At 39.0% G+C, this 18,193-nt stretch overlaps 1 protein-coding gene across 1 annotated transcript; it reads right to left on the reverse strand.

The window, feature by feature from the left end:
• Positions 1–16,872: 16,872 nt before the first annotated feature.
• Positions 16,873–17,721, reverse strand: LOC133791119 (photosystem II protein D1-like). The gene has a single exon (XM_062229022.1). It carries the CDS (start codon positions 17,655–17,657, stop codon positions 16,974–16,976), a length of 684 nt encoding a protein of 227 aa, XP_062085006.1. The 5' UTR covers positions 17,658–17,721; the 3' UTR covers positions 16,873–16,973.
• Positions 17,722–18,193: the final 472 nt, after the last annotated feature.

An 18,193-nucleotide genomic window follows, 5' to 3' on the forward strand; every position in this document is an offset into this window, starting at 1 on the left:
TTATTATTAAAATAATAATTCATTAAGGGAAAGTTGACTTTTAATGCATTAAGTGACACTACATTTAAAAAATACCATATCACTATATGACTATCATTTTGGTGCTACAAATGACCTTACTACCCAAAATACCCCTGGAATTTTTTCTTACAGACTCTCCGTATTCTCTCCCAAAGTCCCAAAGCAAGTAAACTTCGTAACACCTAAACCCGATTGAATTCGTAGAACCCAACCATTGTCTTCCACGACCACGAACAAGGGCTCCCAAAGGGTCGGAGTTGACAATCGAAGAAGGGGAAGGAGTAAACGTCGAGCAAGCCGACCAAACTTTTAGGAAACTACCCCAAAGAAAGTGAAGGTGAGGGATTTCATTTTTAATCTGCAATATGTGTATGTGCCTAGTTTTTTTTTGTTGATTTTTGTTCATAGGATAGATTGGGGCTGGGGAATGAAGAAATCTGGGTTTTTTCGAGATTTTTTATGCACCTTGATAGGACTGGATTGAAACAAGCTCCTAAGCATTGGCATGAGAAATTTGATCAAGCCATCATGTCTAATGGGTTTAGACATAACAATGGAGATAAGTGTTTGTATTCCAAAACTTGTAAGGGATATGTGATCATTGTTTGCTTATATGTGGATGACATGCTTATTCTAAGTAATAGCATGAAAGGGATTGAAGAAACGAAGAGGTTTCTATCATCAACCTTCAAGATGAAAGATCTTGGAGAAGTTGATACCATACTCGGTATCAAAGTAAAGAAACATAGTGGGGGGTTTGCGTTAGGGCAAGCCCACTATGTTGAGAAAGTATTGAACAAATTTAACCATCTCAAGGTTAAAGATTCCAATACTCCATTCAATCATAGTGTAAAACTAGAGAAGAATGAAGGAAGAGCGGTGGCTCAATTGGAGTACACTAGTGCTATAGGGAGTCTAATGTATGTTGCCCAGTGTACTAGACCTGATATAGCATTTGTGGTAAGTAAACTTAGTAGGTTTACAAGTAATCCAAGTGTGGATCACTGGAAGGAAATTGGAAGAGTCCCAAGTTATCTCAAGAAAACCAAAGGACTAAGCCTTCACTACTCCAAATTTCCTTCGATATTAGAAGGATATACAAATGCAAGTTGGATATCCAATCTTGGGGACAACTTGTCCACAACTGGTTGGGTATTTACACTTGGTGGAGGTGCAATTTCTTGGGGTTCCAAGAAACAAACCTGTATATCTCATTCCACTATGGAAGCAGAGTTCATAGCTCTAGCTGCTATCGACAAAGAGGTCGAATGGTTAAGGGATCTGTTGATAGAGATTCCCCTAATCAAAGATAATGTATCTACTATATCGATACATTGTGATAGCCAAGCGACATTGGCTAGAGCATACAGCGGAGTGTATAATGGGAAGTCTAGACATATTAGTCTAAGACATGGATATGTAAGAGAATTGATTCAAAGAGGAGTCATCTCAATATCCTATGTGAGAACAAGTGAAAATCTGGCGGATCCTTTCACTAAGCCACTAACGAGGGATTTAGTGGCTGCATCATCTCGAGGGATGAGACTTAAACTCCCTAAAGAGATTCACGATTGATGGTAACATATCTTAACACTAGTTATTCAACTAGTGTTAGGTTCAATAGGTAATAACAAGTCAATCAAGTGAATATTAGTTGTACTCAAAACAAGTCCCATCTAAGATATTGAGTACTTGTGTGTTACCAAGTGGAGGGTTAAAACCGAAAGGTTTTTTAATAGAATTCAGTATTGTAAAGACAAGTATTTTTGGTAACGAAATACTGTAAGAATTCTACCTATATGGACCTAGGGGTGGTGCCGCCTCTCATGAGAATTGGGAGTATTCTCAAGAAAGTCCATGAATGGAAAGTTCACATGGCCATTAACAGTGCAAAGCGAGACATAGATGTCTCAAGTGAACATCGCAAAGGTGTGTGTGTTATCACCGATTTGTTATCATGAAAAAATGGTTCAATGCCTAGTGCAACCTAATTTTCGACAAATTTTGTGATAATTACACTATAGCAAAGTTCAAGTTGAAAAACACTTTGCTTTATGCACTAATGCAATGACTCCTATAAGAGAGAGTTCTTATTTAATCAAGTGGGGGATATGTTATATTTCAAAATATAATGATTGATTAAATAAGTGTTACAATAGATAACTATTTAATCTAGTGGGGGAATGTTGTAACGCTCTACTTCCTTAGAGCCGTTACCAAGTGAGTTTTAAAAGAAAACTTTGTGCAATTAACTCGCTAACCGAGGTTTTTAAAACAAAAGCGTGACTAAGCAAGAGTTAAGGCTGTAATATTTTGAAAATGGTTTACTTTATTGAAAACTTCAAGAGTCTATTATTTGGGATCCCAAAATAAGGTTTGTAAAATGTTTTACAACTTAAAATAAGTTTACAGATGATTGACTATCAAATTACAGGTTAATATAGCCATTTAGAAAAAATGCCCCCAACCAAAGCAGTCGGGCTGGCCAAACATGTACGCGCCGCTTCATGCTCTCCGTACTCATGGCTGGTTGACTTTATCTTTGCCCTACCTGCAACACAGAGCACCCGTGAGCCGAAGCCCAGCAAGAAAACTCAAACAGCACATAGCATATGCATAATATATAATCAACCTATCAGATAATCCACAGATAACCAAGTAGTCCATCAGACTAAACAAACACGGCCATGTCGTTCCAGAAGCATTACCCAGGTCTGGTATCTCGGTCCTCACCGTAAGGATATCCCATGTATCCTTTGGGGTCCCACCCTGACTATAATCATTCCACGTGCTAAGTGTTACTTCCGGCCCCGCTGCCGTTCTCGGTTCCCTTTGCCGTTCTCGGCTCATTTACCGTTCTCAGCACCTTTGCCGTTCTCGGCACCTTTGCCGTTCTCTCTACTATAATCACATATAGTACGATTCAATTAACATTCAAACATATAACAATTCAATCAAAACTATACCATAACATGTAATACAATTTAGGGTCGTGCCCTGCATTAACACTATGGGTCCATGCCTTGTCCTACAGGTGCTACAGTTTTCTTACCTGTATCCCGAGCTTCACAATGCACCAAAGTCACGAGCACGGTCCTCTATCTCGAGCCTCCAAAAACCTAGTCACAACACATATAAAACACTCTATAATATTAACCAATCCAAAACCATTTCCGGGGACCATTCCCGCACTCTCGGGACCTCTAATTCCTTAAAACAATACCTAGGAACCATCCCCCGAGTCCCTGGGAAAAATCCCTAAAAACCCAATTTTTTGCTGTCAAAATTGGCCTAGGGCCGCGGCGCCCAGCGGCTTGCCCTCCTCCTGATGCAACATCGCGCCGCGGCGCCCAAGAACAGGGTCGCGGCGCTCCTACGCGAACCCAGATTTCTGGGTTTTCTCAAGCGTTTTTCCCGAGCTAAAACCTCTCCAAATCATCCCAAACAAATACCTAAACCCCAAAACCAACTCAAAACTCCAAATAGACCATTCAACAACCCATAAACATCATAACCTAGCTCAATAACACAATCACACTCAAAATCCACCCATTTGATTTCAACTTCAGAAATTTAAACCCATAAACCAAAGCTTGAAAAAACTTACACCATGCTTCAAATTTCCTAAACCACAACAGAAACAAATCTTAAAATTGCATAGAACCCTTACCTTAAGTGAAGAATTCACCCTTTGCTTCCTTGGTTTATCTCCAAGTCTCCAAATTTCAGCTCATTCTCCTCTTCTTCTTTTTTTTATAAAACCCATAATATGTCTAAGCCTAAACCGTGTACCCCTTTATCCCAGCTGAACATTGTCTAAACCCCCTGCGACCATTCTACCCCTTCATCAATACCCTTTGCTAACTAAACCTCAAGGGCACACTAGTCATTTCTCCTATAATGCAATTCTACCATTTCTTTCACCTAAACTTGTTACTCCCAGTAGTAACTAATGGTTACCCAGGTTCTCAATCACCAATAACCATTAACCGCTAAATCTCAACTTAACCATAAAATTCCCAAGGTACCCCTAGGCTCCTCCCGAGCCGGGTATAAAATCCCGTTGTGACTATTGAGTTAACTAGCTCTCCAGGACCGTCTCGGCACGTGCATCACAATAATAACACCACACTCACGTGGTACAAATCACATAATACAATTAACACATATATGCCCTCAGCGGGCTAAAATTACCAATTTACCCCTATCATGCAAACGGGGTCCACATGCATATTTATTTCACCTAAACACGCATACTAACCACATATTCATTAAATTCACATAAATTAATGCAATATAATAATTATTGCCCTCCAGGCACACTAATCAAGGCTCCAAGCCTTATTAGCAAATTTAGGTCGTTACAAATGTTATATTATTTTATAATATAATATAATGTAATATTATATTATATTATATTATAATATAATGTTTTGGATTAAATAAATGTGACAAAGTGTGTCACATATTGTAACATATAATAGAGAGTTACAATATTTAGATATATGAGGTATATCCAAATAATGTAACATATTTGGTGTTACAAATTTGTGACTTCCAAATATTACCCTTTATTGTGTAAAATTGTTGTTACACAATATTGAGATTAATTTCATAAAGCCATATGTGATATGGCTATTAGAGATATGATTTTAACCCCAATAATGTGTTTTGGGAGTTACAAAATCATTTGGGAGGGTTTGGAACCGTTTGAAAAAACAGCACATTTTTAGTGCTAAAAATGGTTGGTGGCCGCGGCCACTGAATGTTGGTGGCCGCGGCCTGTGGGACAGAGGCTAGTGGCCGCAGCCACTAATGTCTCTGGTCGCGGGCACAGGCCAAAAACTGACAATTTTTTCAGTTTTTTCAATCTTTGTTGAAAGGCTCAAAAAACCAAAATAACTCCTAAATCTCATTTTTAATTCCATATTAATCCAATTAAACATTGGTAACAGCCATGGGGGTTGGTGGAATTTGGAATTCCAAGGGTGTCTCTAAACTCTATAGATAGGAGCCTATAGCTCACTTGTAAGTCACAACAATTCTATCCATTAGAGCACTTGGCTAGAAACACCTTGAGGCTTGATAATTCCAGAAAGCTTTTCCAATATCTGAGAGAGATCCCTTAGTGCTTGAGTTAGAGGTAAATAAGCTTTTGGACAAAGGTTTTAAACCTTGTTCAAGTTGGTGATCCCCAACCCTCTTCACTTAGGTTGTGTAAGTGAGTTTTCTTGTATTTCTATTCTCCTTTCTATTGTATTGTTTTCTTCTTATTCTCTTGTTCTTTTTACTTGTATTTCTTGTTCAAAAGTTGTAATCTTTTATTTTCTTTTGTTTCAAACACTTTACTTTATTTGTAATCTTTTACTTAGAGTTGTATTTTACTATTCTCTTCTTCTTCATTTTCTTTGTTTCTTTGTAATTTTCTTTTATAGAGTTGTAACTCTTTTTTAATCAATCATTATCTATTTGTAATATATTGCATAAAGTTGTAATTTATTGTAATTTCCATTGAGCAAATTTATATTTTCCTAACAGAAACATAGAGGGAAAAGAAGCAATATAAGAAACGACCATCTTCTGCTACAAAATCAGTAATTGTACCTGGGTTCTTATGTTCCAACTGACATAGGTATCCAGGTAACTTGGAGTATAATTCCTGAGGTGTCCCTCTAACATACATAAGAGCCTTTTCTTTGCATCTCCACGCCTTCTCATAGCTCATTTGGACGCCAAAATGGTGCTTCATGTCCTCCCTTATGTTTTTTTCCATGTACTGAGTACCATCGGTAGCAAATCTCCTCTTGATTAGGTGCCCAACAACCCACAGTGATGCTTGACGATGGTCCTTATCTCGAATTTCTTATGAGCAAGTGTGTACTTTGTTGTATACAGTAATCTCGAACATTTCAGATCGCATTTTTTTCTTACCCCTCAATCTCCAACCACAATCAGGATCCTTGCAGGAAATGTACCAAACATCAGTCCCAGATTTCTTCACCATAAACTCAAAATTATTCTTCATCGCAAATATGGATGCTTTGGTTTTCAATTCAAGCTTGTTTTGAAAGAACTTCCCAAGGTGCAATTCCCCTGAAGCTTTGCTGGTTGAGGAATGATGTTGATGTGAGGCCTCTATATCCTCTTTGGTGAACATGGGAGCACTCCATGTTCTACGATATTCACCTAAGTCCAATGGAGAACTCCATCTAAAACTATCATCAGTTCTACTTGGACCTGGACGACTACTGCTTGTCCTAGGTGTTTGCTGATCTTCTATTCTGCACTCCTCATCTACCATAACATCTTAACTCTGTGTTGGAAAATCTACCCTAACATCTGGCCCACCAAGATCTATTGCATCAGCAACAGGATCGTCATTAACATAAGGATCGTAGCCATAGGAATCGTACTCCGTCGTGTCATGCACATATGGTGGATCTCTAACCGGGATATCATCATGGACTATGACGTCTGGATTTGTCTCGAGAACACATGTTCCAACGTCACCTTGAGATCCTTTGAAACCATGACATAGAGGAGAAATGTTCTCTTCAAATCAAACTTCTTTATTAACGCTGGCAGAAGCCGATGTATTTCTTATACCTCCCTTCTTAATCAATGTCACACGTAGAGGAATGAGCTTCTCTACAGATTTCGATGCTAACCCAATGAATGCACGCACATGCCTATCATTTTTTATAATGGTAGATTTGACGGATTGTGATATGCATGTGTACGGGACCTCAATTTTCAAGTCATGCACACATTTATCCACTTCAAGCTCATCGTACAGAATGTCAAGCAGTTGCTCATACATCACACCCTTCTCCATGGGCAGAACTTGATTTTCAGCATCCCTGAAAATCCAATCCCTATTTTCGAGCTCCCAAACACCATGAATGCAAAAAATATGGAAACAGTCGAATCTGCAACAAAAAAACAAAAAAAAAAGGTCAAAAAATTAAACTACTACATAAAACAGCAAAATGTCAATTTTTATCGAGGTCAAAGTATCACACTATCGAGGTCAACCCATCGATTCCAATCGAGTCCTATCGAGGCAATACTACATAATTAAGTTTTATGCCTCTATCGAGGCTCATCGAGGCATATCAAGGTAGCCATTTCCCCCTTATGAGAGGATGTTGTCAAGACCCATCGAGGCATATCGAAGTATATCGAGGTAGCCATTTCCCCCTTATGTGACGATGTTATCGAGGCATATCGAGGTAGCCATTCCCCCCTTATGTGAGGGTTTTATCGAGGTCCATCGGGGCTCATCGAGGCATATCGAGGTATACAAATAAGGTTTATTTGCGGCAATAACACTTATGTAGTTAGATTTGTTGCACTTAAATGTCTATGTAAAAATTTTGGCGACAATAATGCCTACCGTTACTCATTTGGTGCAGACGTTGGTCCCTGGACCGTTAACTCCAACCAGAGACCTACGTGGCTATACTTGATTGGTCTAATTTTATTTAAATATTAAAAATTATTTAAAATTAAAAATCCAAAAATATTTAAAAATAATTAAATTTTCTTTCATACATTTAGAAAAATAAATTTAAACTAACTTAATATTTTAATAATCATAAAAATTAATTAAAAAAATATCAATTAAACTAAACCCAAAAATCCAATTACTCAACGAAAACAATTAATCCAACATTTTATATCTTTATGAATGAAAATTTCTTTATATCTTTTTCACGTTGTCTAATATAAATCAATCCCAGATTACAGCAAAAGAAAAAAAATCTGAAAAAAAAAAATCCAAGTCCATCATCAGACCAAACAAAGCTATATTAATGTGTTCAAATTACCCAAATACTATACCAAACCCAATAACATATAAATATATATTGTGTTTTTTCTTTCTGTGGGTTGTGGCTGAAGTCGTCGACTGAGGGTGGAGCCAAACACTACTGGGTTCGAAGAAGAAGAACAAGATCGGGACTGCCAAGAGGAGAGTTCGAAGTCGACACCACCTGGAGATGAGGCTGGGTGCTCCGTCCATGGGATCGACTAGATCTAGGTTGAGATTGAAGTCGTTGATTAAGGACGGAGCCAAAGGCTACGAAGAAGAAGAAGAAGATCTAGACCGCCTGGAGAAGAGAGTCCGACGTGGAGACCACCTGCAGACGAAACTAGGTGCTTCGTCCATGGGGTCGCTGGATCTGGGTTTTGAGAATATCAGTGAAATGTGGGGTTTGGGTTTGGGTTTGGGCTGAATAGCAAAGATGAAGAAGAAGAAGAATATGATGATGATGCTCTAGTCTTTGAGTTGTATTGAGATTAGGGGAAGAAAAAAAGAACATGAGGTCTAAGATTAGCGGAAGAAGAAGATGAACAGGGAGACGAAGAAGAGTATAATTATATATATACATATATAAAAAAAGTCTAAACGTTTATTTTAATTTTTAGTTTTAGGTTTTTTTTTATATTTTTATATTTTTTAATTTAAAATTATTTTTAAATAATTTTTTAATATTTAAATAAAATTAAACCAATCAGGTATAGCCACATAGGTCTCTGGTCAGACTTAACGGTCCAGGGACCAACGTCTGCACCAAATGAGTAACGGTAGGCATTATTGCCGCCAAATTTTTTACATAGGCATTTAAGTGCAACAAATCTAACTACATAAGTATTATTGCCGAAAATAACCCTACAAATAATATAATACATGAGGATTTATCGAGGTCCATTGAGGACCATCGAGTCCTATCGAGGCAGACAAAAAACCCAGAAAAAAACCAAGAAAGGAACGAAAATTCATTCTGACAGTAAAAAATTACAATGAAACATGAAGGCATACACATATCTGTTCGAAATAGCAAAAGCAATGTTGATAAACAAGTTTCCTCACTACATATAACAAATATATACTTACCCATACGATTTTTTATCCGAAATCCAAAATGAAGACCTTGCCTTGAAAGGATTCACAACTTGCCCTGAAATAAGCTCAAAAATTTGTATAGATTAAGCTGCCTTATTATTATATTTTTTTTGTACAAGAGCTTGAGAGATTGAGAGGGAAAATGTGAGAGATAGAGAGGGAGAAGACAATGGGAGAAAAAGAGGGAAATTTATGATAGGGGCATTTTTGGTAATCCAAAGAATACTAGAATAAAAATGTGAGGTTTTTTTCAGTTGGTATAATTTTATCATACAGTGTCACTTAATGCATTAAAAGTCAAATTTCCCTTCCTTAATAATCATGCATATGACAAGTGTCATAATTCTATTGGCTCTATCTAAACCTTAGGTTATAATAATTATCATATTAATAACCAACAATATTAATCAAACCTTATGTTATAATTAATATTCTTAAACTATGGTTAAACTTATAAAATTCATAACTATTGCTATGAGTTTCCAACTAAGTCCCGGTTTGAACCAAAATCCACGGAATCTAAAATACTACAACTACTACTATTTAGCTAACTAAGTAAAATTCTGGGACGCTACACACCCACTCCTCATGAAGTGCACTACCTCTTCGACTTTAGGACCAACCCGAGCCACAAGAATACATGTTTTTTCCACCTATTCCACAAGCATAAAGGGATCAAATACCTCCATGGTATTGCACATAAATCAAATCCCGAAAAATACTATAAAGAGTATTTTCTTACTTCAGATATTAAGGCCAACAACTTGGCCTTCACGCATGCGGGTCTGTTCCACCAACCTCTGCCAACCAAGGAAATGTGTTCCCGAGCAGAAGAACTGGCTAACATGTCTATCGAGGAGAAAAATATAAAAGGGTTGATCAACGTGGACAATATTTAGATGGTGGGGTTGTTACCAAGCAATCAAAACATCATAGGAGACAACACTACTGAAGAAGCGAACGCGACTGACCATTCAAACGCTGACACTGAAGTAGTGACCGATCAGTTCTCTCCTAAACCATCTCCCTACTCTTGTAGACCAGGCGACCTTATTATTAGGGAACCCCTTCCAGAGGACCAGCATAGATGTTTCATTCCTACACAACCTGGGAAAGGAAAGACCATTGAGCTCCATAGAGATTTCAGTTCATCATCTGAAGAAGAGGACGACTTTCTTGATCAAATTCTAAACTCAGGTTCAGTAACCATAGTTTGATGTTTTGTTATAAGTAACTTTCTTCGAGAATGGTTGTATGAAATCTGTAAAGTTGTCTGGTAGTAGTAAATAAAATTATTTATCTACATATGGTTCCAATTTTTACTAACAAATCTTGTGCTTCACTCTTTTGCAGATTCAGATATGTTCAAGCAATTCAACACAACCTCTGCCCAAAAGAGGAAACCTGGGGAGGGAAGTAGCTCAAACCCTCCAAGAAAAGTTGCAAGGACAATATCGACCAGTCAGGGGAGATTACCTGACCAACCCATCACCATCCCGCAGTTGACTCCCTCATCTATTCCTCCTTCTGCTAGTTTAACACCTACTCGCTCGGCTGGCTTAAGTGAGTCCCTTCGCATCGCTGATGACATTGGGAAGGAATTGCTTGACCAAACTCTACACAATGCTTCAACAATTCAGACCTTTGAATCTTTGCCTCGGCTCAGTGTTGAAGTCGTCCTGCAAAGGGGTCTTGCCCAACTGATGAATGTAAGTATTTTATCATAAGACATCTCATTTTGTTATTAATTGTTTTTACTTGTAGTAACTCTCTGTTTTCCACTGCAATCACTTATTACTATCAGTCATGCTCAGCACCGAGCAGTAGACTACAAGGAATTGATCAAGGTCTTAAATGATCAGCTGGTGGAAGCCCAAGGCAAGATAGAAACTTTAACTTCATCTGAAAGGGATCTCCGATCCAAGGTCAAGCAGGTGGAGAAGACCAATGCCGAGCAGGATGGATCTCTAAGAGAGTTGGCTGATGAAAGCAAGAAACAAATTCAAACCAACAAGACGTTGGCTGATCACCTCGAGAAAATGACATGCGAGAACGAGGAGCTAAAGCGAGAGAAGGAAGCCGATCTTGCTTGCTATGAAGAGATTTGTTTCAACTGCTTCTACCAGGTATGGAAGTTGAACAAGCCCCTCAACCTTGACTTTCTCACAGAGGAGGTCAAGTTAGAAGAACTTGCCAAGTGCGAGGCAAAGGCCGCTGAGGAGGCAGCCAATCCTGCTGGTGTTACGCCCTTTTCTCCCGCGTTATCATTCCGACCAGAGGAAGTCACTGATGCTGAGGATGGTGTTGATCAACCTGTTAACAATTTACCAGACCAGTGACCATACTTTTAGCCGACCAGGGAGTCCCTTAGCTGACTAGTAAGCCTTTAGCCGACCAGAGAGCCCCTCATCTGACTAGTAGACACTTATCTTTATTACCTTGTTATTATACTTTGCTCGTATGGCCGAGCTGTTGGCATGAACACTTTACTTTTTAGACTTGAGTCATTTAAAAGTTTTATTCTAATAGATGCCTTGCATTTTCATATGAGTACTTAGTTTTCTAACTTAGAAATTCTAAACATTTCATAAGTTGCTACTAAGTATGCTTTCTCACATTCTTATTGCTCTAACATTTTATGAGCATAATGTTTTGTTTACACACGAATAGTTGTTCTTAACTTAAAATTTTGAAAAAATTCCAAGTTACTTAAGCTTTGTTAAACAAGTTAGCTTAATGGCCTTTTTTTACTTCAAAAATTTACAAGTCAGCCTAAAAACAAATATCTTTGCTCGTGTTCTTATTGCCTGTGTTGAATTATATACCAATATACCCTATGTGCCCCCCAAGTGATTGAGGGTTGAAAAATCCTTGATCACTTGCTACTTGACCGAATTTGTTCGAGCAGTTATTACTCGTGAAACACATCGAATATAAAGAGGATATTTCAGCAGTTAAACACTGCAAAAATATTCAACCATTTAAATGCTAGCAATTTTTCTGATGGATACCGACCAGTTGAACACTGCCCGGTTTTTTCCTCTCAGAAAACCTTTTTCTTTTTTAAATGCACTGACAGTTGAACACTGCCAAAATAATCAACACTGATGCAAAATTTGTAGCAAGATTCGACCGCGCTGCACGTGATCTCTTTTATTACTCGTAAAAAATAAGGACAAAACGTGTCTAATGACGAGTCTCAAACAAAATAAAATTGTTCAAAAATAAAATGACTAGTTAGCAAATAGCCAGTTCACAAACAAACTTAAATAACAAGTTAAACACTTGAAACTAAGCTACTGCTCTGCAAGCAATATTCATTGATAATACTTCCTCAAGTGCTCGCCATTCCAATAGTTCCTGGTCAGCTCTCCATTTAATCGAGAAAGTTTGTAAGTGCCGGGTGGCAGGACTTGCTCAATCTGATACGGTCCCTCCCAATTTGGTCCTAGCACTCCAGCTGCTGGGTCTTTGACGAACACCTTTCTGAGGACCAAATCTCCAACCTGGAACTTCCAATCTCTAACTCTGGAATTAAAATAGCGAACCACTTTTTGCTGATGGACAACAACCGTCAAGCTCGCTTTTTCTCGCTTTTCTTCAACAAAGTCCAAAGATTCAGCTAACAACTGGTGATTTTCCTCCTGGTCATACATGGTTCTCCGATGAGATGGTGGGTCGACCTCGACACGAAACATGGCCTGATATCCATATGCCAAGGAAAAAGGAGTATGACGAGTTGTTATCCGGGCAGTAGTTCTGTATGACCAAAGGACCTCTGGCAATTCCTCCGCCCAAGCACCCTTAGCTTGTTCTAGATGCTTTTTTAGAGTATCCTTCAAAGTCTTATTCACGGCTTCGGCCTGCCCATTGGCTGGCGGATGAGCTACCGAGGAGAAACTTTTTGTAATGCCATGTCTAGTGCAAAAATCAGTAAACAAGTCACTATCGAACTGAATGCCGTTGTCAGAGACTATCTTCTTGGGCAAACCATAGCGACATATAATATTCTTAACCACAAAATCTAACATTTTCTTCGAGGTGATCGTTGGTAGTGGTTCAGCTTCGGTCCACTTAGTGAAATAATCCACAGCAACTACCGCGAACTGTACTCTTCATTTTCCTTTGGGTAGTCTCCCAATCAGATCAATTTCCCACACTGCAAAAGGCCATGGACTCTGCATTTGCTTCAAGACATTTGGAGGCGCCTTGTGTATTTTAGAAAATCTCTGGCATTTATCACACTTCTTCACATTCTCCATGGAATCTTCATTCATTGTAGGCCAGAAAAATCCTTGCCGCAAAATCTTTTTGGAGAGACTTTGCCCCCCAGCATGATCTCCGCAGAACCCCTTGTGCACTTCGGTCAGTAAGTTTTTCGACTGGTCGGGTGCTATGCATCTAAGCAGTGGCATAGAGTACCCTCTTCTATATAATACCCCATCCATCATAATATACCTAGCAGCTTGCCACATAATCTTCTTGGCTTCATTACGATTATCTGGTAGGACTCCTTGCTCAAGGTAAGTAATGATGGGTGTCATTCAAGTGTCAGCTAATGTGATGGGCATGGCTTCCCGTTCATTAATACTCGGCTCTGCCAAGTATTTCACTGGTACTATGTTCAAAGTTTCAGCATCTTTTGCACTAGACAATTTTGCTAAAGCGTCTACATTGGAGTTCTGCTCCCGTGGTACCAGTTTAATAGTATACTCCTTGAATTGTGCTAGCAGTTCCTTGGTTTTATTCAAGTACGCCATCATGCACAAACCTCTTGCTTGATATTCCCCTAAGACTTGGTAGACCACCAACTGGGAATCGTTGTTTACTTCAACCGACCGGGCACGAACATCTCTAGCCAGGCGCAATCCTGCTAGGGGGGCTTCATACTCCACCTCATTATTAGAAGCGTTAAATCTGAATCTCAACGCGCAATGAATTCAGTGCTTCTCCAGTGTGATCAATATAATTCCCGCTCCTGAATGATGTTCGTTTGACGACCCATCAACAAAAAGTTGCCAAGTAGGAAAGTCCTCTATCTGCCCAGTCGCATTCTCGTGCCGGTCGAGAATATCAGGAATCCCAGTGCATTCAGCAATAAAATCCGCCAAAGCCTGTCCTTTAATGGCAGACCTCGGTTGATATTTGATTTCAAATTGGCCCAATTCAACTGCCCATTTAAGTAAACGACCAGATGACTCTGGCTTCTGTAAGACTTGGCGTAGGGGCTGGTCGGTAAGTACTTTAATGGGATGTGCCTAAAAGTATGGTCGCAATTTGCGAGATGCAAGTACTAAACAATAGGCCAGCTTCTCGATCACGGGATACCTTGACTCCGCTCCTATCAACCGCTTGCTAACATAATATACTGGATGCTGCACCTTATCTTCTTCTCGCACTAGAGCAACACTGACAGCATGCTCTATGATTTCCCAGTAAACAAAAAGGTCCTCTCCATCTACTGGTTTTGAAAGAACAGGAGGTTGAGTCAAGTGTTTCTTTATGGCTTGAAAAGCTTGCTCACATTCTTTCATCCATTCGAATTTTTTGCTTCCTCTAAGCAAGTTAAAAAATGGGACACATTTGTCCGTTGATTTGGAAATGAACCTACTTAGAGCAGCAATCTGCCCAATTAAGCTTTGCACATCCTTAATCCTGGCTGGAGACTTCATTTCCATGAGCGCCTTTATCTTCTCCGGATTCGCTTCTATTCCTTGCGAGTTAACAATAAACCCAAGAAATTTTCCAGAACTTACTCCGAACGAGCATTTGAGGGGGTTCAACTTCATGCTGTACTTTCTCAGTACTACAAAGCATTCCTCCAAATCTCGTACATGTCCTTAAATTTCCTTTGACTTTACCAGCATATCGTCTACGTACACCTCCATGTTTTTGCCGATTAAGTCACATAACATGCCATTCACTAAACGCTGGTAGGTGGCTCCCGCGTTCTTCAAGCCGAATGGCATGACCTTATAACAATACAACCCTATGTCTGTTCGGAAACTGGTATGCTCCTTATCGGGAGGGTGCATACTAATCTGATTATACCCCGAGTAAGCGTCCATAAAAGACAAAGTTTCATGACCGGAGGTCGCATCAGCCAACTAGTTTATCCTTGGCAAAGGAAAACATTCCTTAGGACATGGTTTATTTAGATTGGTAAAGTCCACACAAGTCCTCCACTTCCCATTGGACTTGGGCACTAATACTGGGTTTGAAACCCAGGCGGGGTAATAAGCCTCTCTTATGAACCCGTTTTCCTTTAGTCGCTCTACCTCCTCTTTGAGAGCCTTTGCTTGCTCCTTGTCAAGTAATCTTCTCTTCTGCTGCACTGCTGGGTAGCTTTAATCCACGTTGAGCACGTGGCTGATCATAGTTGGTGAGATACCCACCATATCCTTGTGAGACCAGGCGAAGACATCATTCGGTCTGAATGCTACATGAAGAACATAAGCCAGATGAAGGAACGGGAAGACCTAGGATGTAGAAGATCATAACATGATTGATTCGGCAGATTTTGATTCCTATATATCCACTCATGTGGTACTTCATTATATCGTATATATAAGAATTATACGATAGATAGAAGACCCATCTGTATAGATATCATCATCTACATCCAGAAAGCCGTATGCTTTGGAAGAAGCTTGTACAGTTTGGGAAGGGGTTTTGATTGATCAAAAAGAAGAATCTACTTCAACCGATATGCCCTTAGGCACGGCCATACATAACATAGAAATCACACTTGGAAAGGATGGACAATTAGCTAGAGCAGCAGGTGCTGTAGCGAAACTGATTGCAAAAGAGGAGAAATCGGCCACATTAAAATTACCTTCTGGGGAGGTCCGTTTGATACCCAAAAACTGCTCAGCAACAGTCGGACAAGTGGGGAATGTTGGGGTGAACCAGAAAAGTTTGGGTAGAGCCGGATCTAAACGTTGGCTAGGTAAGCGTCCTGTAGTAAGAGGAGTAGTTATGAACCCTGTAGACCATCCCCATGGGGGTGGTGAAGGGAGGGCCCCAATTGGTAGAAAAAAACCCTCAACCCCTTGGGGTTATCCTGCACTTGGCAGAAGAAGTAGAAAAAGGAATAAATATAGCGATAATTTGATTCTTCGTCGCCGTAGTAAATAGGAGAGAAAATAGAATTTGTTTCTTCGTCTTTATAATATAAAAAAAATAGGAGTAATTAATTGTGGCACGTTCACTAAAAAAAAATCCTTTTGTAGCCAATCATTTATTAAGAAAAATGAATATGCTTAACACAAAAGCGGAAAAAGAAATAATAGTAACTTGGTCCTGAGCGTCTACCATTATACCTACAATGATCGGGCATACTATTGCTGTTCATAATGGAAAAGAACATTTGCCCATTTATATAACAGATCGTATGGTAGGCCATAAATTGGGAGAATTTGCACCCACTCTAAATTTCCGGGGACATGCAAAAAATGATAATAGATCTCGTCGTTAATAATTAGTTAATATTTAGTTAATAAATAATAAAAGTTAATATAGATGCTTATCGTTCATTAGTGAGGAGTGAACCTTATGATAAAGAAGAGAAGAACAAACCGATATACAGAAGTATATGCTATAGGACAATAAACAATAATGAAATTATGAAACAATAATGAAATTATGAAATTCAAAAAATTTCAAATAATGAAAGGTTTTGGGCGAACGACGGGAATTGAACCCGCGCGTGGTGGATTCACAATCCACTGCCTTGATCCACTTGGCTACATCCGCCCCTATATTAAACTAATATTTTTGAGTATATTTGAATATATTTCAATTTTAGACAAGCTAAAAGAAATTGAAACCTTTATCTTTTATTTAAAATCGAAATAATAAAAAAGAGAAGGACAGACCGATAGAAATGAATATAGTAATATATTGAAGGAAAGAAAAAAACTTATGTAACTAAAAAAATACTAAAAAAGAAATCTAAAGGATCAATACCAAACTTCTTGATAGAAGTTTAGTATTGCTCCTTTAGATTTCTTTTCAATAACTCATATAGACTAATACCGAAGTTTTATCCATTTGTAGATGGAACTTCTACAGCAACTAGGTCTAGAGGGAAGTTGTGAGCATTACGTTCATGCATAACTTCCATACCAAGATTAGCACGGTTAATGATATCAGCCCAAGTATTAATTACACGACCTTGACTATCAACTACAGATTGGTTGAAATTGAAACCATTTAAGTTGAAAGCCATAGTGCTAATACCTAAAGCGGTAAACCAAATACCTACTACAGGCCAAGCAGCTAAGAAGAAGTGTAAAGAACGAGAGTTGTTGAAACTAGCATATTGGAAGATCAATCGGCCAAAATAACCTTGAGCGGCTACAATATTATAGGTTTCTTCCTCTTGACCGAATCTGTAACCTTCATTAGCAAATTCATTTTCTGTGGTTTCCCTGATCAAACTAGAGGTTACCAAGGAACCATGCATAGCACTGAATAGGGAACCGCCGAATACACCAGCTACGCCTAACATGTGAAATGGGTGCATAAGGATGTTGTGCTCAGCTTGGAATACAATCATGAAATTGAAAGTACCAGAGATTCCTAAAGGCATACCATCAGAAAAGCTTCCTTGACCAATTGGGTAGATCAAGAAAACAGCAGTAGCAGCTGCAACAGGAGCTGAATATGCAACAGCAATCCAAGGACGCATACCCAGACGGAAACTAAGTTCCCACTCACGACCCATATAACAAGCTACACCAAGTAAGAAGTGTAGAACAATTAGCTCATAAGGACCACCATTGTATAACCATTATTCCTTCACAAAAATTCTACCAGCCGTGCTTTTACTTCCAACTTCAACTTTTTTCCAACTTTGACCCCTCTGGTCGGGTCATTCTCATCTATTGAGACCTCCTCTAATTCTTCCATGGGTGCCACCTCATTATCAAAATCCCCAAAGCGAGGATCAAAGTCCATTCCCTCGCTTTGGGAAACGCCCTATTTGGTAACTTCATCACCGGATGGGGCTTGTTGCTTATTGAAACAAAGAGTGCTTTCTTGGTCAACATCTTCTAATATTCTTTCCTGATCGGCTACAACCATAATGCTTTGTTGGTCGACATCCATCTCCTCTACTTCTTCTCTATCTACACACACAATCATATTGTTTTCCTTAGCTCCCTTTCGCGCTTTAGCTACCGAGGCATTGTAACACTCTCTAGCTTTTGTTTGGTCTCCTCGGACACAACCTATTCCTACACTGGTCGGGAACTTCATAAA

This window comes from Humulus lupulus, chromosome 7 (assembly GCF_963169125.1).
Source record: "Humulus lupulus chromosome 7, drHumLupu1.1, whole genome shotgun sequence".
Taxonomy (NCBI): Eukaryota; Viridiplantae; Streptophyta; class Magnoliopsida; order Rosales; family Cannabaceae; genus Humulus; species Humulus lupulus.

Coding starts and splice junctions, on each gene's coding strand:
- LOC133791119 (XM_062229022.1), bottom strand. CDS start 17,657: ATGGGTCGTGAGTGGGAACTTAGTTTCCGTCTGGGTATGCGTCCTTGG.